The sequence below is a fragment of the Canis lupus genome, chromosome 3, assembly GCF_011100685.1.
Source record: "Canis lupus familiaris isolate Mischka breed German Shepherd chromosome 3, alternate assembly UU_Cfam_GSD_1.0, whole genome shotgun sequence".
Classification (NCBI taxonomy): domain Eukaryota; kingdom Metazoa; phylum Chordata; class Mammalia; order Carnivora; family Canidae; genus Canis; species Canis lupus.
This window is the reverse complement of record NC_049224.1, coordinates 15,672,896-15,699,925: the sequence shown is the minus strand read 5'-3', so window position 1 is coordinate 15,699,925 and position 27,030 is coordinate 15,672,896. Positions and strand designations below refer to the sequence as shown.

Here is a 27,030-nt window from a genome sequence, read left to right as displayed (position 1 = left end):
AATATATTGTCTGGTTTCCAAGAGAATATATTTATGTTAAAGCATCTAACATACTTTAAGAAATAACATGGATCATAATGTGACAACATATATACATAATATGAATTACACAAATAAATAAAAGCGGCAGAAATAGATACATCAGCTCTACCCTTCTGACACACATTATACGACCTACATAATAAAAGTAGACTGAAGGCATCATATCATTTTGGGATTTATTAATGCATTTCTTAATGTTTTTTATACACACACATACACACACCCCTTATAAATTCATTTTAGCTGTACACCTAGAGGGTTGATATAATGTGGTAAAAAAAAACCAAACAACCAACGCTAAACCTTTGTTTGCCTCCTTTAATAGTGAAGATAATAATGAATGCTTGGTAAGCAATTTTATTTTAAAGAAAACCAACTGAGTCACAGAGGACAGATATTGCAGTTTCTATAACTATCCAATTTCTGCATAGTGCCTAGAAGCGGCTAGACATTCTAGCCAACAGCATTTTACATCTACCTGGATTAATAGGATATGTTACTAAGATATTATCCCTGCTTCACAACAACTTGGACAACATCCAAGTTTGAAGAAATGAAAACACGAGGTAGAAGAAAAAGGAGATAGGCTGGAGCCAGAAACACTGATGGCAGAAACATCAAGATACCAGGTCCAACTTCAAGAAAACACAAACCAATTTTTCTTAGTTAGAATGTGAGCCAAAACAAACAGGGGGCAGGTACATGGAGTCTTATTACTATAGAAGCACCTTCCATGTTACAGTTCACTTTACGCAGAAAACTGCAAATAAATAATGATAAGACATCACAGCGTGTCTGATAATCTCTGACAACAATTCTAACACTGTCATTGTAGCCACTGGAGAAACCTGCACACACTGAGCCCTGACCCACCGAACCTTTTATCTGCCTGTGTACTCTCCACAGGCCAAGCAAATAAAGGCCAAATGATCATTTACACATGAATCAACTTTCTTTGCAGCACAGGCACCAAGAGACGTTTCTTTTCTCTGTTACTGAGAGAAAGGCAGCCAGGTCTAAGCTTGTCTCACTAGAAATCATACAAGTGAAACAGTGATTTGCGGGAAGATGGCAGATCTGCAAAGGGAAGCTGTTCTGAATGCGTGATAAAAATGGCAGCCACAGAGGACTGGATGAATATTTAGTTTGAAAACAGGCCTGACAGTAACAATGAGTCTTTATCCTATTCAAAGTAGGGAGTGTCATACAAACTGAAATGGAGATACAATCCTGATAGAAGATTACATAAGATACCTGGGTGGATATCCTTAAAGACTTCAACCTTCATTTCAATAAATGTACACTCATGGGTCTTTTGCATCTAGATCTTATTCAGAGTCCATCTAGTTATTTCATGTGAGTGACATGTAGATGGTATGTTGCCCGCTTTGTTGATGAGAAATAAACCAGTCAGGATGATTAAAAAAAAGCCTGTTCCTTAAAAACAGGGTACACATTTTATACCACGGAACTTGTAAAGGGGGGAAAAAAGTATTTTTCTTCAACCCAGACCCCTTGGTGCTTAGGTCAACTTTTACAAATTCACTAAACATCAAAATGTTTAGTGTTACATTAAATGTTAAATGTTACAATATCAAAATATTGCTATAGCCTTTCTTATAGGAACATAATAATGAACAATACTTGTCCTGGCTCATTTAACATGGGGATGGAGATTTATTATTAAATTTGTGTTAATAGGCCATTCCAAAGATGATTATATAATCTTCTAACAAATGACAGGTACTAACGAAATCAATACAACTCATTTTTATTCCCTTATTACCACTTCTATAGCTTTGTGTTTGCTACATGCCATCTGTGCCCTGGGATGCTTACCTTCTGACTCAACAATTTCTATCCCTGATTTTCTACAAATTTGGTTTACAACTCATGTTCAGGAATCTTTAGCTTAAAGTTCAGTTTTAGTGCGGTGCTTCGATTCAGAAGACCATCAGTAGATGCTGCGATGTATGTGGACTCTCAATACACAGTGACAGGCTAAAATCTTTTTTTTTTTTTGATAGGCTAAAATCTTAAAAAGTAAATTTTATTCATGAGTTGTAAATATAAGAAATGTATAATTTGTGGCTAATAAAAAGAAATATTGAAGTTTTATTCCTGTAGAGTGCAGAAATGGATCTGTAAACCCCGTGCCACAATCCATACTCTTAAGACAATGCCAAAAATAATAAGTGTTACAGGATTAAGTCATATCAGTTCCTGGTGATGAGCTGCATATTTCAAAAATCCTGGCAGTGAGTAGGTGTTTTTTTTTGTTTTGTTTTTTTTTTTTTTTAGGTTTTTTATATTACTTGTTTCTCTCTACCTTTTATGGTGTTTTTTTTTGTTTTTTTGTTTTTTTTGTTTTTCCCAAACCCTTTCAACTGCTTCCCTTACCTCCTTTCTCCTTGAGGTTGAAACCCTCTTTTGCCCCACCTCTCTTTTCAATTGCCTATTCATTTCTCTACAGTCTGGCTGTTTAGTAGTTTTTGAAGTCAAAATTAGCCTTTTCCTTAGAGTGAAAGCTCTTAATGGGTAAGAATCATACCTACCAGTTTTACATATCTACAACCTCTTCCAGAGTCTAAGATAGCATTGGCCATCAGGATATTTTTGAGAACTCTCAATAAAATGGGTTCTCCAACATAACAAAGGACATACAGGACAAGCCCACAGATATTATCAAACTCAATGGTGATACGCTGAAATCTTTTCCTGTAAGATCTGAACAAGACAAGGATGCCCATTCTTGACATTTTAGTCAACAATGTACTGGAAGTATCAGATTAACTAAGCAAGAAAAAAGACATAAGTCATCCGAATTACAAATTAATTTGTTTCTATTTTCAGATGACATGATTATATACATAGAAAACCCTAAAGACTCCACCGAAAAACCACTAAACTAAATACTGAATGCAGTAAAGTTGCAGGATACAAAATCAATACACAAATATCAGTTGTGTTTCTATAAACTAACCACAAATTATCAAGAAGAGAAATTTAAAGAACAATCTCATTTATAATAGCATCAAAAGGAATAAAATACTTAGGAATAAATTTAACCAGAAGGTGAAAGATCTATACAGTAAAAATTATGAGGTATGACGAAAGAAACTGAAGACACAAATAAATGAAAAAATATTGTGTTCATGAATTAGAAGAATTTCTATTGTAAAAGGGTCCACACTACCCAAAGCAATTGACAGATTTAATATAATTCCTTTTATATTGAAATTTTATAAAAATTTCAATGGCATTTTCCACAGATTTAAAAGAAACAATCCTAAATGTTGTATGGAACCAAAAAGAATGAAAAGCCCATACAAAGTTGTAGGCATCACACTTCCTGATTTTGAAGTATATTACAAACCTATCATCATCAAAACAGTAAGGTACTGGCCTAAGAAAAGACACACAGATCAGTGGAACGGAATAGAAAGCCCACAAATAAGCTCATGCATATATGTCAACTGATTTTTGACAAAAGAGCCATGAATATACAATGGTGAAAGGATAGTCTTCAATAAATGGTGGTGGAAAGAGTGTAAACCATTATCTCAAAAAGTTATCTGTAATCCCAGGATCACTGCAACATTTTCACAACAGCCAAGGCATAGAAACTACTGAAGTGTCCAGAAACAGGTAAATATATCAAGGAAATGTCATACATATACAATGTGACAGTATTCAGCCTCAGAAAAGAAGGATCATGCCACCTGTGACAATATGGATGAACCTGGAGGGTATTACACTAAGTGAAATAAGCTAGTCGGAGAAAAACAAACTGCATGGTATCACTTACATGTGGAATCAAAAAAAAAAAAAAAAAAAGAAAGAAAGAAAGAAAGAAAGAAAGAAAGAAAGAAAGAAAGAAAGAAAGAAAGGTTGAGTTGCCAGAGGCTGGGGGAGTAGGTAGGTAGGAAATAGAGGGAGGATTTGGTAAAAGAATACCACATAAAAAAACAACAAAAAGCCTCTTGAGAGGTGCCTACTGTTGAGGGCTCTTCAGGATATAGTTTTGAACGTCAAATCACAATTTATCTAATAATACTCATTCTTAAATAGCCAATGCAAAGGTAAATTCATAAAAATAGCTCTTGGACATGTAAAGGCAAATTTCATGACCACTAGACATGACAACCTGAAATATCACTTTTGGTGACCTCAAAGACATAAAGTTTGGATGTAGGAGGAGCAAAGAAATTCAGAATGTTCATGACTGTATACTTAATTTTATGAAATCTCTGATGAACAATCTCAGGTACTAAATTTCTCTTTATATTGTTTTTTCACAAGGAGATTTATTTTTGCCTTTTTTTTTTTTTTTTGGTTAGGAAAAAATTACTCTAATTTGAAAAGTGACACAAAGACATTGTGCTGACTTGATGTTATTTTATTTGTGAGGCATAAAGGACTATGAACTATAAATGCAAAACAAGTGCGTCTCCCTGTACATAGGGATAACAAAAGACCAGGGATAGGATGTTGGATGACAGAAACTTTTAAAAAAGCAACATGGGGGAAGAAAGCAGGAGCTTCCCAAAGTACAAAACAAAGCCAGACAGAAAAGAATGTGTAAATTTGAATCAATTTAATTCAATGTATTTAAGGTGCTATATAATAGTTTGTGGGATTTTTTTTTGTTGTTTGTTTTTCTGAGTTTTAGAAACAGAGGACAGCATTAGCATATAAACCTAGGGATATTCCCCAACTTCATTATGTATTTTGTTCTTTGGCATCATTACATTTAGTAAGACCGTCGTCTTATCAAAGTCTTCCCTCCTTGTCTTATCATTCATCCTGTTCCCTCCTTATTGATCATCAGACGATGAAAGAGACAATGGATAGCTTTACTAGTGTCAATATATAACGCAGACATTGCATCTACTCAATCTACCAGGTCTGTCGATCTGCCATGGGGGAAACTGGACTGGTCTATAATTTGATGCTCACAAAAGCCAGCTGATAATTGCAGAGAAATTTGTGATCCTCAAATGTTTCAATAATGATTTCGGATAATACTGGTACTTTCTGAAGTATCTAAAATAACTTGATGGGACTATAACTCCGAAAGTCATCCTAATTTGCATCTTGGAAGTAGAGCACCAAATCTGTGCTTTCCTGCTTCTGGTTTTCCTTATTACTGCTGTGCTAGCAACATAAAAAAAATGAAACGAAAAACCACTCTGCCAAAGTGAGTAGCTTTGCTCCTTAGAGCTGTGAACGCATGAACAAAATATCAAGCACACACAAAGAGTTACCTTTTAAAAAGGTCAATAAGCTCAACAATTGAAGGATATAGTTTCCAGACAATTATACCATAACACTAAAATGGTAAAACTATGGTCATGGAAGCGGGAAGAACTATTTAGAACCTGGGAACATCTCTTCTTCATACTTGACTGCCAAAAGGTCTGAGAAACTCTTTTTTTCCAAGTCTGAATGGGGCTGACTAGAAAAAACCTTGTTTTGGCAAAGGGTTATTTAGTCATTGGGAAAAGAAGGCATATAACAGAGTTTCTACATTTATAAGGCAACATTAAGCTGTGAATTCTTTAAAATGTTATTAAAATTCTCTAACAGAGAAATCAAAGGAAAGAGAACTTGCTTCTGACTTTATGTGTTCATTGTTGGAGCCACTGAAACACTGCCCATTAGGGCAGCGCACAGCGGATCTGAATCCCTTGCGTGACATCTGCATTGGTTAGAAGCGACTAAGTTGGAGGCCGTACACGGCCCGCGTTAGTCAGTGATGAGTTTTATAGATCCTTCTAGTCAAATACCTTCTAGTTCATGTTACAAGTCTCATGCGCTGGTGAAAGAAAAAATTTAAAGTCATGCATTTGCTGTTTTTCTCTCTTGCCATGAAATCTCTCTCTGATCTCTAGAATATTTCCTAAAATAAGTGTTCGAAGATAAAAACAGAGCATGGTTCAATGTCAGAATTTTACCTGCATTTTTCCTTCCCAAACCTATTCCTCTCAGTAAATCACACTGCCCAGATGTTTAAGCTGAAAATCTAGGAATCACCCTTCATCCTTCCCATCCTCTCACTTCCCGTATCTATAGGATTAAGGCACGTTGGGCACTTCTTCCTATCTCTACTGCTACCATCATTCAAGCCACTAATCTCCTGCCTAGGCTACTGCAAGAGCTTCCAAAGTAAGCAGCTGCTTACAGTCCTGCTACACTACCAACCCATTTGCTCTCTACAAATTAGATCCTCTCTCTCTCCAACTTGAGAACCTCCAGTGGCATCCTGCTACACTCAGAATAAAAAAGAAATTCAGACTCTAGGTCTACAAGTTCCTGAAAAATCTGGCCCTTGCCTTTATCCCCTCCTTGCTCTACATGCTGCAGCAACACTCGCCTTCTTCCTGTCCCTTTCTGTTTCCTTGGTCTGTGCGGAGTAAATCTGTGGATCTTCAAGGCTGATGTAAATTAAGCAGCCTTTTTGAGGGTCCAGGAAATATACCTAGCATAATTCAGGGCCACACACCATGTCTGATAGTTTCATTTAGAAATGCCCTCAATGTCAAGTATAGGAAGAACCCCAGATTATTTTAAATCCCACAAAATGAATATCCACACAGGAATTATGTGAAGTACTATTTCATTCATTATTTGTTGTCTTTGATTATATATAATGAGTAATGTGAGATTATAAACATAATAGGTCTTACATATTTTTCTAAATGGGTAAAAATCATGAGTTTAGGAAGGGACAGATTTCTCAAGGACTACAGGCTTCTGTTTATATGTAAGAACGAAATTGTGATTAACTTCACAATGCTTAGAAGTTCCACATTACTTTTTTTTTTAATTTTGAGGAATCTTTTTTTTTTTAAGATTTATTTATTCATGATAGACAGAGAGAGAAAGAGAGAGAGAGGCAGAGACACAGGCAGAGGGAGAAGCAGGCTCCATGCAGGGAGCCTGATGCGGAACTCGATCCCAGGTCTCCAGTATCACGCCCTGGGCCAAAGGCAGACGCTAAACCGCTGAGCCACCCAGGGATCCCTCCACATTACTTTCATTTACTGTCGTATTATCTAAAATAATTGTACTAGGGACACCTGAGGGGCTCAGTGGTTGAGTGTCTGCCTTCGGCTCAGGGCATGATCGGGTTCTGGGATCGAGTCCCACAACAGGCTCACCACAGGGAGCCTGCTTCTCCCTCTGCCCATGTCTCTGCCTCTCTCTCCCTGTGTTTCTCATGAATAAATAAATAAAATCTTAAAAAAAAAGGAAAAAATAAAATAATTGTACTAATGTTTTTTCTTACTTGAGGTTTTGTAAAAGTGCTTTACAAGAGGAAAATGATTTTCTTTTGGTTCCTCACAGGAGCATCCTGAATGCCACTGTTTGAAGACTTTCATTGTGATACACAAAACGCTGACACTGATTATACATTTGAAAATGATGAATTGTTTTACTCATTAGTATGGGAAGCATTATAAACCCTTAAAACCAGACATTTTGCATGGATTTCATCTGACAGGACACTGGTAATTTCAAGCCCTCCAGAATCTCGAAGAAGCCAAATTAGTCTAAGAAAATAAATATGGACTGTCATCATTATTGTTATGTCAATCGTTATGGAGTAATAATTGTCACTAATGATTTTACTATTAGTTCTGTAGTCAACTAAATTAAAATATGGAATATAAAGAATCATAATAGAGAAATAGAAACCCCAGTATTAGTTTTTTGTCAAGAATAAAGATAAAAATTCAAATGTAAAAAAAAAATTTGGATTATAAAGTAAACCAAAGTAGAATTACAATGTTAATTGAGAATCCATTCTGAATGGCAAATAATAAGAGCTTCTCTCCTTGAAAGGACTCATCTCCTTAAAAACCTTTATGTGTAATTGAAGTCATCCCCAAATTTGATTAATAAAAAGTAGGATTTACAACTCTAATCAGAAGCTGAAAATACAATCAGACTTTGTATAGTATTAAGAAATAAAGCAAAATTTGTTTTATAGAAACAATTTTTGGAAATGTGGCAGGTGTTTCTTTCCAGAACTTTTTAGGTGACTGCAATTTTTCAAACAAGATGATACTGAGTAAGAGACTAAAGCTGAGGAAAATACCTATTTATTTATTTAAGATTTATTTATCTTAGAAAGAGAGTGAGAGCGAGAGAGCACACATGAGTGGGAGGGGCAGAGGGAAGCTGGACAATGGGGCTCAATCTCCCAACTCTAAGATCCTGACCTGAGCTAAAACCAAGAATTGGACTGAGCCACCTAGAGACCTCCAAAAAATACTTCTTTAATGTATGGACTCTCTTAAAATTTTTAGATTTAGTGTTTGGTAGCTGAGACCAGGAGTCATTTAAACTTCAATTTTAAATGGGAGGAAAGAAAAGAACTATCTTGGAAAAGAATCAAGGTGTAAGGTAGTACGAAGAAAAATAGAAATGTTAGAGATATAATTAAGCTCAAGATTTCAATGGAAAGATCTGGTAAGCACACAGGCACAGTAGGAAACAATGGCTAAGGAGACAGTAATTCTGAGGAAGAGTCAAGGGAGTCTTGCTCAGAATCAGTTTATTTTACTTCCCTTCCACAGGTGGGTCTAAGTCATGTGGAGAATTACCTCTAAATCTTAAATGAATATTTTATTATGTAGCTATCAATTGTTGGTCTTCTAAATAACACAGTATGTTTATATGTGAAAAATCAGTTGTTCCATTCTCTTCCTGGTTCTGGCTTGGGCATGATAATGTTCACTACTTTTAAAATAATGGGAAAAGAACAATAGGCACGAAAGAGTCAACTGCATTTTTAGGCAGTGGTTTCAGAAAAAGGAGCGACAAAAACATTGTATGCATCACTGATATTCTAGTGCATAGAGAGCATTTCTTAAGATGATGAGGAAAAGAAGAAAAAACAAGGATACTGGGTAAGGAATACTTTAAAACACAATGACCACAAAATTTAGCACAGAACTAAACTGCGCTTAAATTTGAAGAAAAGAGAATTTTAAAATCTCCTTATTTATATTTAAACTAGGATTGCAAGCACGATCTGGGCATTAGCTTTTATTCATCTTTAAATAATTAAGAAAACTATAGAAAATAAAAATCCTATTTGACTCTCTTAATCACATTACCAGAAGCAGCTTATTCTTTGACTATGGAAGTTATCCTTAGTCTTTTTCATTTCTACTAGGTCTGTCATTTTAGCCACTGCAGAAACCAAACCAAATCAAAGCACAATTCATTTCGTTCACTAATACCAATACACATGAAACATATTTGTCTCTAGATACTGAAATGTAAGACTTTTCTAGTATAACCTTATAAAGAAAAGGTTTCCAAAAATTAAAAGATTATCTTTCATTTTTTCTTGTGCCATTAAGTTTTTCTACTTTATGATCTGGGTGTACACAGCCAGTAGAACTACATTTTAAGTGTGAGGGAGTTTTAAAGAAAATATATTAATATGGAATGTTTTTAAGTAGGACTGTTCTCTGACACTGATGGTTTTGTTTTGGGATATAGAATATAAAACCATTTCCTCAAGATATTTTGTGTTCAGCATAAAATATTTAAAATGTCTCATTTCCAAGAGATCTGGTGGGAGTTCATGACAGATGTGTTATTTCTTTCTTTTTTTTTTAACAGCATTATTTTGTCTAATTAGCACTGATGATTTACCCATGGCAGTATGAACTTATTGAGAGGAAAGAAAAGTAGACCAGCTTCTTTGGAGAAAAGAACAGACTGGGTAAGATGGAAGAGAGGCACTTTTTTTTTTTTTTTAAGGTATTTTGCAGCAAATGCCCACAAACAGCCCACAGAGAGTTCATTTATTTATGCACCACCATATGATCAATCTGATTGTCTTTAGTCTCAAGTAGAGAAAGCCCCGGTACAAAGCATTCTCCAGGTGTTAGTTTAGGTTTGTCATTATTTCCTATTTATAGACTCTGTCTAGTAAAGGAAGACAAATTACTGTAAGTGGGGGTAAATGTGATTAAATGAGTCCTCTGAAGATAAGAGGGTACATGGACAAGGGTCATTAACACAAGTGACCTCCCTTTGCCCAGACCATATTTTTACTGTGTGGATTTGAAAGGGGGGGGGGGGGGACACAGAGCAAGAATAATTTCTACTCCATATAGCCAAAGAAAAAGATATCCTTTTATCCTAATGAGCATTTTCATACTTTTGGCAGCATTTTAATAACCCACTGATAGGGCCAAAATAGTCTCAGAATACACTGAGAACAATACTGGCGAAATCATTCTTCCCAAAGAGACTAATCGGGAATACTGAAGAAATGTAGTTACAATCAGACAAGATATAAGGGCTAGGATGTAAATCAGCAGATACTGAGATCTTCTGATCAAATGAAAAGTTTCAATTTGTAAAGTTTCAATGAAAACATCTACACTCTTTCTTCTACCTGATTGTAGCCCCATATGGCAAGGTCAGCCCTTTCAGTGAACAAACAGCTCAGTCGCCTCCAGTGTAGCTGTTATCTTCCTCAACAAGGGGAGACATTTGGCACAGCCTAAAGCTGGGGCATGAACCCTGGCTAAGCTTAAGACATTTATCTGACAGCATCAGCTGACACTCCACAAACACATTTGCTCTCCACGACCTCAGAGCATTCGTGATTAATCAAAAATGTATCTTGGATCTTGAGAACAAGCTACAACCAGGCACACACAAAAAAGAATATGCTCTCGATCTCGCTTATCGACTCAAGAGGTATATTGAATTTAGAAATAGCAAATAGAATAAAATGATCAATATGTTCTCACTTGTCCAGGGAAGAGCAAACTTTATCCCTCAAGCAAAAGACATTGATCATGTAAATGTTTCAGAACTGCTTTCAAACTGAAGAATGTAAAATGCACATGGCTTACTGAGGGTGGGGAAGGAGGCCCGACCAAAGATGAGCTTGGGCTTCGACTTAAAAAAAAAAAAAAAAAAAAAAAAATCTATAGCTTAACGACAGAAAATTTATGTTTGCACGTAGTGTGTTTTACTTTTAAAAACCTGTGTGTTCCACTTGAAATCTGTTTTGGTAACATGTTGCCAAGTGTTCTTAACAAAACATTATAAAAGAGACTTTAAGACTTAATGAAGGAACATTATTTGTGCAGAGAAAACTCCCTGTCTCAATTTAAATGAGACATGGTTATAACATATCCCCTATGCACTATTTGCAATTTATAATTTATGTCTCTTGGTTCAAACTCACTCTTTTCTGCAGTCATCTGCTAAGTAATATGATTAGCATGTGAATACTGTAATATTCTGCTTCCCAACACAGTATAAATTAGTATATTTTTATTTTCCTTTATATTTTTCACTTTTAATAACAATACTGAACTCTAATTAAAGCAAAGGGAAACTGAAGTCATACGCCCCACCCTTGATAATACAAAAATGATTATTATTAAAAAAAATCTCTACAATTGAACTTATTAAATCCCATTTTTGCCTGGTTACCCACTGGTTAGGTTACAGTTGTTCACGATCCTACGGCAGATCGTTCCACTAAAGAAAAACTACATGTCCTGGTCCCTGTTGGCATGGCGAGCAAACTTTCATAGCATGTGCTCCCTCTATAAAATGGTGGTACTAATTAGAAGATATAAACTCATGCTGAGACATGATATGAATCGGCTTTATGCATCTAGTGAGCTCACAGCAGTACTAGATTTATACTGTTGTTGCCTTAAACTAACACTAAACAGAAAATTCAACTTCTAAATTTGTACCATAAGAAAGCAAAAGTGATTTGAGTTGAAAAAACAAAACCTCAGCCCCTCATTTTAGGTTTCACTTCGAAAATGTTTCCTGTGCACTTAGAGGTTGCCCAGCACTTCTCTCCCATATGTTTACCTAACTTAAATTCTTCAGACATGAATTGCAAGTACCAGATAGCACAGCTGTATGTTTTGACATCCATGGTGAAAATGAGCAGAAAATCTAACTGTTCCATATCAAGAAGTATTTTTACTAGTGCTAATGTGCCTTAAATACCTTGTTCCACAGATGAGTGGCCTGGCACCTGCTGCATGAGAAATAGCCAATTACTGTTCAGTGTCTCTAATTTTCTGATTCAATTAGCATGCTTCAGAGCTTTCCAGTTTAATTGCAAACTACTTCACAGTTAGCTCTCTGATTAATCATTGCCCATCTGCAAGCCATCGGAAAACTTAGTGGAACAAATTTGTGTACTTTGGAATGCTGGGAGCTTAGCAAATCAAACTTGTTTTGGTATATAAAGCTTTAATTTTGTTTGCCCTTTTCAGCTGCACTTGTAAGAAGCTCTGTACTGATTAAACAGGAAGTCCGGACAATAATATGCTACATTATGCATATAATTACTGTAAATACAACCGAGATTGTAGAAACATCATTTAAGGTTAGGCACTAACATGAATGGAGAAGGAGGTCAAGAAAACACATTTGGAATCAATTTCTTTCCATTATGACCAAATGTAAGTATCAAGGAAAAAAAAAAAGCTGTGTGACACACAGTGATGTCATTACAGCACCTGTTCCCCTGAAGGCATTTTAAATTCTGGCTTTTCATGTATTCATAAAATCTTTCTTGTTATTTAATTAGTAGAGTTCTAAGTTTTATAAGCTTTGTTTACAAAACATATATTAGGGATTTTAAAGCAAACTGGCATCACATTGTTTATGCTTCATTTTCCAAGCTTTCTTGCTGGTCCACTGAACGTATGAATGATAGTGTCAGAAAACAAAACTGTTTTAATCGAGCTTTGAGTGGAATTTAGATTATTTCTTAACCCACAATCATGATTTCTTCATTTCTGAACAATGAAACATGAATGCATATTTTGTGCGCTCCTATGAACAAATACCACGGGGAGGATTCCGCAGGAAAGCAACTCTAAGAAACGAACTTTCCAACTCTCAGTTGCTCTGCTTCACATTTTTCACAACTTGAAGTTATTCTAATATAATTTTGTAAAGCATCCAAATATGGATACTATCTAAAAGCTTGTATTTCCAAGACCAAATTGTAAGCCCAGGAGGGCAGGGACTGTGTATCCAGATCCCGCTGTAGCTCAGGGCACCCGGGAGGGCCTGTACATCCTTGGTGCTCAATTAAAAATGGAAGCAGAATGACTTCTGAACTGTCCACGTCACGTCGCAGCGTCAGCTTGGACACTGCGTTCTCCTATAACCTCAAGAGGATGCAGTCATGCCATCTCATTAAGATGTTGACAAGCAGCGACACTTTATAAATATTTGGCTGAGAGAATAATACAGAGAGAAGACTGCTTTGCTAACTGGGATGTCCCGTAACGACTTGCTGTTAACAACAAAGAACAAGAAGCAGAATCTTCCCCATCTTTCGCGAAGATCCTGAACACGTTATGGAAAGCTGAAAGCTAAAACCCAACTGATAACTCTAAAAATAGCATTAACAAGGGGGGGAAGAATGGTTTCTGGAAATTGCACAAGACAAAAAAGTTCACTGGAAAACCTTTTATGGGTAGAGCCAGTCAGGGTGGAGTGACTTTCTGATTCTGTTCACAGGAGACACATATCCCGCGAGCCCCGTGGTAGTTCCTCTTCTTGTGCCTCCACTTCAGGCCTCTCTGAACGTCCCAGGCCCGATGCAGGAAATGCTGAGAAGGCGTAATCTGATCGGAGCAGTTCAGGCAAGTGAGCAGGGCGCTGCCACACTGTGCTGCCCGGAGCCAGGGGGGGCTCGGCTGGAATCCCCACGAAGATCAAATTACAAAATAATCAAGCTTTGCTTTGCCAGCCGGGCACGAGAGGCTACTGTGAGGTCATGACATAAATCGGGGACTAGCATGGGCAAAACTGGGCAGTTGAAAATAACATTTTTTGGGGGGGGGTACACACTTACAGCATGGTTCTCTGTGGAAAATAAACTGTTAATGATGTTCAGTTTTTTAATTCGGGAAAGGGCAAATGGCTCTCCCCACACAAGCTCCCACCAATTGAGCCTTATGTTTAGAGATAAGCAATTAAACGCCACACATCAAAGAGAAACAAAGAGCTGTCCAAAATGGATGTTCGCCAAGAAGAGACCAAACTGGGCCTTGTTCCCTGTCCTGGGGTTTTCATTCCTACCTCTACCTCGTACCTACTGTGTAGCCGAATGTCACTGTGTATCAGAGAGTAATGATGAAACAACTGAGTGGATAATGAATGAAAATGATTGCAAAGCACACTGAAAATGCTTAAAGGGCCCAAAGATGATTTGAGAGGGTAGCACATCTTGGGCCAAGAGAGCCATTTCCGAAAAGAATCTGTTTATACAAGAAGAGCAGAATATTCTTCGGGAAGCTGGCTGATACGCGGCTGCTCTGTTATGGCACCAAATCCCAGGCCATGGTATTTTACAGAGAAGTGTTAACTTTTGTATATGGTTCCCCAAATTGAACCCGCTATAGAAATAACATTTTAGTTTCTGAGAAGTTTCGACACGATTGTCTGTGTCATACTGTGTTTTCATATTTTTGAGAAACAACAAAACTACAGAGCGCAGTTAATCTTTGAAAAGAAGAAAAATATAATAATCAGGAAGGCAGGACAATAGCAGGACTTCTAGGGAACTATCGTTTGCTAAACTGGCTGGGGCAACCACAAGCAAGGTGGGTAGGAACTATCTCAAAGACAACAAACAAACAAGCAAAAACTTAAATGCCATGTAATCTAGGCTCTTTGGTAAACGAGTGTAGCAGGCATACCAGCCAATCAATGGCAAAGCATTTTGTAAATATTTCCAGCAGGGCCTTCAAAGAAACACTTTCAGATGGTTGAATGAAACTGAGGGCCATGTGTTGGTTTTTCACTTGTACCCTTGCTGCACAGATGAGTTATCATGAGTGATGCCTTCTTAGCCATAAAAGCAATATCCTATTTGCACACTACAAATTCAAAGAGTGTTCTTAACTTTTAAAAGGCAAAAGAGAAGTGACTTAAAGTTCACAAGAATATTTTAAAAATGAAAATAAAGGCAAAAAGTAGTTGCTTTTACATGGGGAATCTTACAAGATACATGAAATTTAACATCTACTGTACTTTAAGCCTATATCTTATTGATAATTTAAAATTATAATTAGTGTTCTTGGGACCGAATGCTACACAGAAAACTAAATATGCACATATGTATGAGATGTGAGATGCTGCTGCAAGAGAGAAATACCCTATTTTTAAAGCAAAAAAAAAAAATCCTAGTGAAGTCTATCCTTTCATTTATATGTCTCATGTAAATTACACATAATTTTAAATCTTCAACACGTTGAAAATGTCCAGGTCTCATGGCACTTCTCCTTTATTATCTTCTGTTTCACTTGGCTATGGCCATGAGGATTCACTAGAGATATTTAGGGATTAAAAATGACATACTTTGAAGTAAACCAAAAAATGACCACTAGAAAAAAATTAATTTTTATTTATATAATCTGGTAAAAAATATATAATTTTTCTACTCTAAAGGCATTTTCTTATGCAGTAACACCACAAAAATAGCTTAAGTTTAAAATAGTGGATTTCCCATATGGTTAGTCCACAGCAAGATAAAGTTGTAAATGAGGGGACTATGTGAAGAAAACATAAAAAAGCCTTAAGGGCACATACAAAAAATGTGATATTGCATGATTTACATACACAATTTTATTTCCCAAAATTCAAAGAGAAAAGCTTAATATGTCATAATTTAAATTGTATTTCACATCAAGTATTCCTGATTACGTATTTAACTCTAAGATGCATAACTCAATTTAGAGCATAATGTGGGAGAGGAGTTAGTAAGAATCTAACCTTTTGAATTTCTTGACTTTTTTGGGCTTGTGGTAATGTTGTATTTATAGAGATTCTACACTTTCAAATTTAAGTCTTGAAATGTCAGAAAAAATCCCAAAGCTGAGATCTCACAGAAGGTGATTTTTAACAGTCCTTAAAAGTAAAGACTTTATGATCTTCTGACAACTGGAGCTTTCACATTTTAAGATTTAAAATTTTCAGTCCTAATATTACATAAGCACACACATTGGTACACTTTTAAAGATTCCATGATCTTTGATAAACCTTGAAAGAAGAGGAAAATCAGAAAATAGAAAAAGTTATGAAATTCAGGAATATTATAGAAGTACAAGTATAAAGTAGTAAATACTTAAAAGGTCTTCTGTATTTAAATGCAGTCCTTTATAAGACTACATTTCCGCTGAAAAAGAAATCACAACATCCAGTTAATTTTTTATTCTTTATAGTAATAAAAAATGGAGATCTCCTGATATTTTTGAGCTGCATCTTTTTTTTTAAAGATTTATTTATTTATTTATGAGAGAGAGAGAGAGAGAGAGAAAGAGAGAGAGAGAGAGGCAGAGACACAGGAGGAGGGAGAAGCAGGTTCCATGCCAGGAGCCCGACGTGGGACTTGATCCTGGGACTCCAGGATCCTGCCCTGGGCCAAAGACAGGCGCTAAACTGCTGAGCCACCCAGGGATTCCCCTTGAGCTGCATCCTAAATGAGGAAAATAGAGGCCCCGAGGAGCTAAATGACTTGATCAAGATCATACTGCTAGTTAGTATTAGAGTTCTATTTGGAATATACCAGGTCTCTCATTTCCAAGTTTTTTTTTTTTTTTTTTACCACTCCCATAGCTAATATTTTATACATAATTCTTGGAATTCATTAATTTTCAATATATCCTGCTACCATTTTTGTGGCCACATGTAAGTCGCAAACTACTTTTCTCATCACTTTTAATTTTCAGCAAGTATTTTTCCACCACCTGCTGTGAGCCAGCTACACAAAATTACAAGGATGATAAGACATGGGTTAATCCTATTTTTTGGTATTTTTTTATTTAGCTGGGGAGAGAGGACTGGCATACAGATATTAAGGTAATATCTAATTTGACTAGAAAGGCATCAAAGTCAAATGTGACATTTAGTTTCTAATTACCAGGATTAAAGATAGGGTCTAGACTAACTGATGCCAAAGTTCCTTTCTAAAAATTATCTGAATTTCATTTTTTCCCTCTACTTTTATTATTTCTTAGATGGACTTCTTAATAAGTAGGTATCTGTGAAGACCAAAATTTCTAAATATTGAAAATGATTTCAGTGGAACACAGTGTTATGTTTATGAATAGATATGTAATGAATGAAGCCTTTTATGGGCAAATAAGTTTGTGAAATAATCGGTTTCTTTGGTACAGGCCTTTAATGTGTTAATGTGCATTGTAATTCCAAGAGGAAAATTTAATATGCAACATTTCCTTTTTTTCATTAAGAAAAAAAAAATCCCTCCCAAAGGAGCTGTTATTACTATCTCTGTATCTCACAATTAGTATTCCAAGAAGCAAAGTTTGGGTAACACTATCCTTGGACTCCTGTGATATCCTCTTAACTGGTCTTCCCCAACAACGCATCTTACATATGCACTGGCTAGTTAATCCTTCTAAAGTGTTGCCATCATCATATTTCCCTGTTTAAAAGCTTTTAGTGAGGACGCCTGGGTGGCTCAGTGGTTGAGCATCTGCCTTTGGCTCAGGTCTCCATGGGGGTGGGGGGGTGGGGGGTGGGGGGAAGGGTCCTGGGATATAGTCCCATATCAGGCTCCCCGTAGGTAGCCTGCTTCTCCCTCTGCCTATGTCTCTGCCTCTCTCTGTGTCTCTCATGAATAAATAAATAAAATCTTTAAAAAATTAAAAAAAAAAAAAGCTTTCAGGGACTCTTCGTGGCCTACAAATTTAAGTTCAAACTCTTTAGATCTTCTAAATGTTGCTCGTTACATTCCACTTCAACTTTATATCTCACAATTTCCTTGAACAAACTCCAGCCAAAATATCACTGGATTTACCAAGCTCTTTCTGTCTTGGATCCCACTACTTTTCTTTGCCTAGAATGCCTTCCTCTCTTCACAAAATTATCAATAACTTCTCTAACAAAATCCAGTTCAGGCTTTATTGTCTCCATAAATGAAGACAGTATCCAACCTCTCACCTTGTTATCGGAATTGCTTTTTATAAAACTGTCATGATCTCTTTTTATTGGTATTTATCATTTATATGTTTATTTTATGTCTCTTTTGGCTACATTGGGTAAGTTTACCGAGGCCAGGCATAGGCCGTACATGCCAGAATTGAGCACATTCTCTCGTACTTAATATCATTTACAATGATGGTAATGGTGAGATTATTTGTGACAAAGTGAAAAACCACAGAAAAGAGAAGGACCTAACCAGGGGCCTGAATGTTCATTTACAAACTACATATGTAGTGGTTTACAGAAATATTAACCACATTTTCCAAATGTCAAATCATTACTGCTCATGCAAGAGTTTTCAATTTTGACTGTTGACATATCCTAAATGTATAATTGAAGTATTTATTAAATATTAAAACCCTACCTAATATTAAAACTCTAGTCTTTTTAAATTTAAATACTCTTAAATAGCTTTGGCTTACTACTTATAAAGGAATAGTTTAATTTCCAAAATGATTTCTACCCCAATGAAGAAATTTTAAATAAGAAGGGTGATCAGTAACAAATATTTTAAAAGGTCATCAATTGTAATTAATATATTAATTAGATAAAACTCCAAACTACTTAACAGTGTCTTAACTTTAGACTACAGTGAAACTTTTTTTCAAATATTCTTCACAATTTATTTGGTCCTGCTCAATGAAAAAATGAATGCTGCACAGTAATATTTGGCATTCAATTATAAATTATTCTTTTTTTTTTTTAAAGATTTATTTATTTATTCATGAGAGAGAGAGACACACATACAGGAAGAGAGAGACGCAGTCTCCTCACAGGGAGCTGGACGTGGGACTCGATCCTGGGTCTCTAGGATCACACCCCAGGCTGAAGGCGGCACTAAACCACTGAACCACTGGGGCTGCCCCAATTATAAATTATTCTGAAATTTGGGTTAAATTTTTTTTTTTTTTAATTTTTTTAATTTGGGTTAAATTTAATGTCAAGTGACACAAGACCTTAGGGACTTTTCACCTCATGAAAGTTTGTGTTTTTATTTTATTTTATTTTATTTTATTTTATTTTATTTTATTTTATTTTATTATTTTATTTTATTTGTAAAGATTTTATTTATTTGACAGAAAGAGAGGAAGAAAGAGCATGTAAGCACAAATGGGAGCTGCAGGCGGAGGGGAGGGAGAAGCAGGCTCCCAGCTGAGTAGGAAGCCTGATGCAGGGCTTGATCGCAGGATCCCAGGACCCCAGGGTCATGACCTGAGCCAAAGCAGATGCTTAACCTACTGAGCCACCCAGGTACTCACATTTATGTTTTTAGATATAAATGTTCCCATTTTAGTTACTGAAACAGCTCTTGAAAAAGTTTTGATCGAGCAAAGAGTATTTTTAAAAGTAAGATATACAGGTTTAACCAGGATTAGAATGAACTATTCGAGTATAAAAATAACATTGCCCTTCCTGAATGTATGAATGTACAGTATTTATTAACACATTGCACTATATTCAATAGTTTTTGTAATTCTTATAAATGTCATTATGCTTATTGCTTGTGTTAGTGTGTGTCTACTTTCTTCCTTCTTTAAAAAACACTTATTAAGGAATTTGGAAGATACAAGTCACGACAGCAAATGATCCCAAATGGTCCCTTCATCACCATGCCCCAGGCCTAGGACGACACCTGGCACATAACAGATGACAAATATTTGTTAAGTAAATTGCTAGAATATAAGCTCCATGAGGAAAAGGAATAGATATCTAATAGTTTATTAATTAAAAATCTGGCCCTTGGATTCAGATATGTAGTGTTTGAATTCTAGTTGCACTATTTATTAGCTCTGAGACCTCCCTAAACCTGCTTCCTCACCTGCAAAATGGAAATAGTAAAAGAATCTGCCTCCTACAGTTATTGTGAGGATTAATTCACATAAATACTTGCACACAGGGAGCACTCCATACACGTTAGCTGCTATTATCATCATCAACATCATCATTACCTTCTTCATTTGTCTCATTCGCCACTTATCTCCTGTTCCAAGCATGTAGCATATGCTCAGTAAATATTTGTTAAATGAAGAAATGGATCAATGAAATGCAGCTAAATCTGCACATACAAATAGGCCTGACTACCCTTAGTACACTTTTAGGCAAGATGCAGACAAATAGCAGTGAAAAAAAAAAAAAGTGACTCTACAAGTTCAGGTGACTGGATTAATTACTACTCTTACTTGAACCAGCTGTTGGGAGATCTAGTGACAAAGTCCCAGCCATTCTCTGGTCTTTATAGAATAGGTGTTCTAGAATAGAATAGGTGTTCCTGTTTGAACTTCTTGTAATACCTAGCACAGAGGTTTGTTTCATTTATACTAAACGAAACCCCCAAATCCTATTTAGCAACCAACTCACATAAGGTAAAATTTGAAAACAAATGAACATAGATTATAGAATGGGTAGATGTTAGAATTCTCGTAATATTTAACTACATTATCTTAACAAATCCAGTTTGCAGCATTTATATTTCTTGCAGTGTTGCTATACATTGAAGTGTCATGGTGAGAATCATTACTTCCACACTTTCTAACTTAAAACTAAAGTAAAAATTGTGTAAATAGCAACTAAAAGTTATATTTCTGTGTACCACCTACCTCATCCTGAGTGGACAAAATAAGTCTCAGATTCTGTGGCTTTGATATACTTATTTTGTCAATGACATAAATCATTCTAGATTTTGTATTCATAATATTTCACATCAGAAATGTCTTATATTAAATAGTACTGAAAGGTTTCTAATTTATTTTGAACTTCACTATGGAATGGTGCTATCAGATTACAGAGATGCCTTGTTATATTTAGGGCTTTTATTAGTTCTTTTTTATTATAAAAATGAGTATAAACTTCAGCAGCAAAGAGTTTAGTTTTTTTTTTTTTAATTATTAAGACAAGAATAACAGACAATATTTTAACTGGATGAAGAAAAGAAGGAAAGGAGACCTACACAGCCGTTAATCTTAAATTCTTCTATCTGTGTGCATCTGTTGCATAAATATTTTGTTTCCACTGTATTTTCCAGATTGAATATAAAATTTAAAAAACTTATAAAATATCCATAAACCTTTATCCTCTTCCTCATACTATTTCCCGCAAATGTACTGAAGAAAGACCTGTAGACTAACCAGGAGTACTTGTTAAAAATGCAGATTCTTGACCCTCACCCAGATTCAGAGAAAGCAAGGGTGCCAAGGTGAGAGGAAAGAAAACTAACAGGTATTCCTTCTCTTACCTAAAATCTAAAAACTTCCTCCTAGTTGCTTCTTTCCTTGTCTCTTTTTATACTTTAGGCTTGAAAATGGGGCTCTAATTGCTTCTCAGATGCATTCCTATTCCTCTTGGGGATTCTAGAAAGCTCATGCTTAAACAACTTGGTCATTTTTATACTGGATCAGAATTGTTGAAATTCCAGACCTAAAATTTGAAACGAATACTAAGCAAACCCCAATTTTATTTTATTATTTTTAACTTTTAAAAATATTTTATTTATTTGAGAGAGAGCATGGGGGAAGGGCAGAGGCAGAGCAGACTTCCTGCTGACGTGGGGTGGTACATGATTCCAGGACCCCGAGATCACGACCTGAGCTGAAGTCAGATGCTTAACTGACTGAGCCACCCAAGTGCCCCAACAAACATCAATTTTGAAACACATGTAAATCATCTCCCTCTGATATAATAATTACTATAATGGACTATTGATATATGTTAGGCACTGAGCTAATAAGGGCTTTACATTCTTGATCAGTTGCTTCTCCATACCCAAAACCCCTGAAACAAGAATACTTCCCCAGAAGCAAGAAGGGCAGAAAGGGCAGATGGCTTGATTCTGACTTTGATACTGATTTTCAATAAACGGACTTTTTATTTTTTAGCAACTGAATTGAGTCTCTTAAAGGAATAGGAAGACTCCCAAAGGTGTTGGTGAGAAAAGACCCACATGTTCAAAGGATGATTTTCTTCACTGTACTCTCACCTAACTTCACTCAAGCTGGGAGACGCTAACATGGACACGAATAACCTATCCAATACTCTGACCTCACCATTCCTTGATCTTCAATAACCTCCTCTACTCTACTTCAACTAACCATTCTTAATATTTAGCTCTGGTCATCACATCACTTTTCTGATCTAACAGTTTAGATATCATCCTCTGACTCAGAGCATTTCCTCTGGCTTTCATTTTTCTGGTTTTTCACTTCATTCTTTGGTGGTAGCTCTTCAAGGGTCTTCCTGCACAGCCACCAAATGCTGTGCTTTTCACTGAACACGTCCTCGTAAGGTGACTTCATCAGTCCTATCACTTGCACATCACTTGAGCTTCAGTCAATATATTTAATATCTTACTGTTCATTTGTGCTTGGAATCTTATAGGTATCACAAACTCAGCATATCAAAATCGAACTCATCACTCCCCCAACAGACATGCTTCTCTTCTGGTCTTCATTTTTTCTGTTGATGATAGAACATCCATATAATTGCCCAAACCAAAAACCTGGCCGTCACCCTTGATGCTTTCTATCTTACAACCCATCAATTCAGGTCCTGCTGACTTTTCTCATATCAAAATATTTTCTCCATCTCCACTGCCCTCATCCAGGTCATTATAACCTAACTAGTCTTGCTTTAGTCTTGTCATCTCTAATACATTCTCCTTATCACAGCTAGAATATTCACTGAAAATGCAAACGGAATCATATTATATACCCTTTTTAAGAACCTTCTTTCCAAGTTCTTTTTAATTTTTTAATTTATTTATGATAGTCACACAGAGAGAGAGAGAGAGAGAGAGAGGCAGAGACATAGGCAGAGGGAGAAGCAGGCTCCATGCACCGGGAGCCCGACGTGGGATTCGATCCCGGGTCTCCAGGATTGCGCCCTGGGCCAAAGGCAGGTGCTAAACCGCTGTGCCACCCAGGGATCCCTCCAAGTTCTTTTACGAGGTTGTGGAGGCTCTCTGTAATTTCACTCCTGCTTATCTTTCCAGCCTGATATCTTTTTATGTACTACTCTACTGTCCACCAATATTGGGTTTTCTTCAGTCTTCAAGTTTCCCATATATTCTCTTGCCTTTGTCTCTGCCTAGAACCTGGGAAACTACCTTCTGTTCCTCCACCCTTTCCCCCTACATATAACCCTACCCTCCCCAACCAGAAATGGCTAACCCTTACATTTTTCAGGCCTTAGCTTAAGAGCAGAGACTGTATTTGTTGTTTTAGAGTTGTATCCAGGGACACCTGGGTGGCTCAGTGGTTGGGCATCTGCCTTTGGCTGAGAGCATGATCTCGTGGTCCCCGGATCGAATCTCACATTGGTCTCCCTGAATGGATCCTGCTTCTCCTTCTGCTTCTGTCTCTTCCTCTCTCTGTGTGTGTCTCTCATGAATAAATAAATAGAATCTTTAAAAAAAATAGAGTTGTATCCTTGGCACTTAGAACAGAATCTGGCACAGGGCAGTGCACAGTGCTTGAACATAAGTGAATGAGTATTGTGTCAAAAGCCAGGGCACTGTGTGCCTTATGCTAGCATTGTAAAAGGGGCGATGATTGAAAGTTTTCCTGTTACAGACTAGACTAGGCCAATTGGTTCCCCAGATTGCTAAGACACAGCATTTTCCTAGAGGTCTGCTCACAAAATTAAAAAATAAAGCTATTTATTTGGCGTCAAGTTAGTCCATAGACTCACCCTCTGCTCTTTCCCTGTCAACCCAGCAAAAATGGGTCAGAAAAGTAGGTATCTGGTAGATACCCAAAATTACGTCCAAAAAGCAAGGAAAAATCCTTCCCTAGGAACTTGTTTTCTCCTCTTGGACTTGTATGGGTTAATGGTATACCAATTATCCACCTTACAAAAGTAGGAAGCACTCATCTCTCTTTCTCAACTCTCCTACCTAAGAGGCAACTTGTACTCTGTTGCTGGGCAATCCATTCCTTCCTCCTACATCTTCACCACTCTGGTGTAATCCTCATCACATACCCCTGAATTTACTCCTAACTAGTCTCTTCTTGTTTAATTTCTTTTCCTCTAGTGTATCCTCATACCACCATGCCCACATTGGAGTGTTATGTGTGAGTTCTATATCTTTTATAGGCCAAGATCAATCTGATCATGCTAGTCCCAAACTTAAAAACTTCTGATGGCTCCCCATTACCCCAAAAGGATAAAATCCAAGCTACTTCTTAGCAGAAAGCCCAGTATCTTCGGACCTCATTTCCTATAACACTTCATCCCACTGGCTCTTGTGCTCAGCCATACTAAGTTCCTGCCATTCCCCGAACCTGTCACACTGTTTTGTATTCTGTACCTGCACATATGACCTTATTTTTCTGCATAGAATGCCCTATTTTTTTTCAAGTCATTACTTCTGGAAATAGTTCAAATTTTACTTCCTAGGAAAACCATCTCTAAACACTCAAGATAAGCAGGTGACTCCCTCACCATGCATTCATAGAACTTTGTTATGTTTTTCTAGTATAACACTTATCTCATTGCTCTGTAATAATTTATATACATGTGGTTTGGAGACTGCTAACTGTTCATGAAAACCACTGCTTAAACAATTGTAACCAAGTGCATAAATGCTCAATACATTACATCTCCCAACCTTCTTGCAGTTAGGTGTGGTCATTTGACTGAGTGTGGGGTTGATTGGTGTCATCTCTGGCCAGTTCCTTAAGGAACCCCTCTTCCTGTGATCCAGAATAGTGATGAACATGCAACCAAGCTGTGACCAGGGAGGTAAAAATACTGCCTGGGTGACAGCAGAGAAACAGAATGGAAAAGACCTAGTCCCCGAACAAAGTTGTATGGGGCAGAGCCATGTGCCCAACTGGAACGCCCACATTGGAGTGCTATGTGTGAAATAAATAAACTTCTTATCTTTTATATACCTGTGGTCATTTTGTTAGAGCAGTTTAGCTTCACCTTAGCCAATATAGGCCTTTTTCTCCTCTTGGTTGGTTTGTACCTTAAGAGTAGAAGCTGGTATATGCTTCTTTGTGCCACTTGTGATGAGCATTCAGTACTTAAATGAATACTAGCTGGATAAACCTTGCAGATAAAATGGTCCCTTGTCTATGCCTTGTGGAAGGACCAGAGGCAAAGGGGTAAGGAGAACAGTACAGCGTGAGAAATGTTTCATCTATTATCAAGTCTAGCTACCTATGGAGACATTTAGGTCTACTGATAAAGGATCTGAGGAACCTTAAAGAAATGAAACCAGGAAAAGAGATCTAGAATCTGAAATCAGAATTGAATGAAACATTGGTAACTTCTCTGAAAGGAAGGGAGTTAATGAGTACCATCAACTTCATTAGAAACATCATTTAGTAATACCTGCACCTACTGGATACGGGTCTATTTTCTCCCTGATGATCCAGCTTTATTGTTTTACCGAGTGTGGTAGCTAGTTCCCAAAGACAGACACTTTCTCTCCCCAACTCCTGTCCGTCCCCATCATAAGTCATGCTTCATGGTATTAATGCCTTTGAATAGCTTCTTCCACCTGAATGTAGGTTAGCCTTATGACTTTCTTTGTGAACAAGAAATGGGCATTAGATATGAAAGATATTTCTCCAAAGAAGACAAACGACAAAGAGACACATGAAAAAATGTTCTACTTCACTCATCATCAGGAAAATACAAATCAAAACCACAACGAGATACCACTTTACATCAGTTAGAATGGTTAAAAATAACAAGACAGGAATCAAATGTTGGCGAGGATGTGGAAAAGGGGGAACCCTTTTACACTGCTGGTGGGGATGCAAGCTGGTACAGCCACTCTGGAAAACTGTGGAGGTTCCTCAAGAAGTTAAAAATACAGTTACCCTATGACCTTTCAATTGCACTACTGGGTATTTACCCCAAAGATAAAGATGTAGTGAAATGATAGGACCTGCACCCCAATGTTCACAGCAGCATTGTCCACAATGTCCACAGCTAAACTGTAGAAGGAACCAAGATGTCCTTTGATAGATAAATGGGTAAAGGAGATGTGGTGTATATATATAATGGAATATTACTGAGCCATCAGAAAGGATGGATACTGACCATTTACATAGATGTGGCTGGAACTGCAGGCTATTATGCTAAGTGAAATAAGTCAATCAGAGAAAGACAATTATCATATGGTTTCACTTACATGCAGAATAGAAGAAATAGTGCAAAGGACCATAAGGGAAGGAGGGGAAAGTGAATGGGGAAAAATCAGACAGGAAGACAAACTATGAGAGAATCTATTTTTTTTAAAGATTTTATTTATTTATTTATTTATTTATTTATTTATTTATTTATTTATTCATTCATTCATTCATTCATTCATTCATTCATTCATTCATTCATGAGAGACACATAGAGAGAGGCAGAGACACAGGCAGAGGGAGAAGCAGACTCCCTGCAGGAAGCCCAATGCAGGACTTGCTCCCAGGACCCCAAGATTGTGACCTGAGCTCAAAGATAGATGCTCAACCACGAGTCTTCCAGGTGCCCCATCATGAGAGAATCTTAACTCTGGGAAACAAAATGAGGGTTGCTGAAGGGGAGGTGGGTGGGAAGATGGGGTAACTGGGTGACGGGCATTAAGGAGGTTACGTGATGTGATGAGCACTGAGTGTTATATGCAACTGATAAATTACTGAAGACGAATCTGGAGCTAATGATGTACTATATGTACTACAAATAGAATTTAAATTAAAAAAAAAAAGAAAAAAAGAACATAGTGGAAGTGATGCTGCCTGACTTCTGAGGCTAAGTCATAAGTTTTGCAGTGACCCTTTGGGATTCTTGAAGTACTTATATGTTCCTTGGATGCTCCCTCTTAGAACTCAGCACATGCTGGTTTAAGCCCGCCATATGGAGAGGCCATGTGTAGTCCTCAGTCCAAGCTGAATTTCCAGCCAATAGCTAACACTGACTGCCAGCCATGTGAATGAGTCAGTTGAGGTGTCC

The 27,030-nt window shown here is 36.8% G+C and overlaps 1 protein-coding gene across 10 annotated transcripts in view; it reads right to left on the bottom strand.

Annotated features, from left to right (window-relative positions):
- Positions 1 to 27,030, bottom strand: part of FAM172A (family with sequence similarity 172 member A) — a 425,633-nt gene that overhangs the window by 51,958 nt on the left and 346,645 nt on the right. The window contains exon 10 of one of the 10 annotated variants that reach the window (XM_038532333.1): positions 16,022 to 16,119. The exons of 8 other annotated variants lie outside the window; for them this stretch is intronic. In XM_038532333.1, the coding sequence (XP_038388261.1) occupies positions 16,037 to 16,119 (83 nt within the window). In that variant the 3' untranslated portion in view covers positions 16,022 to 16,036. Of the gene's footprint in view, positions 1 to 16,021; positions 16,120 to 22,474; positions 22,534 to 27,030 lie in introns of those variants that run through there. One more of the 10 variants, XM_038532337.1, reaches the window with a different exon arrangement.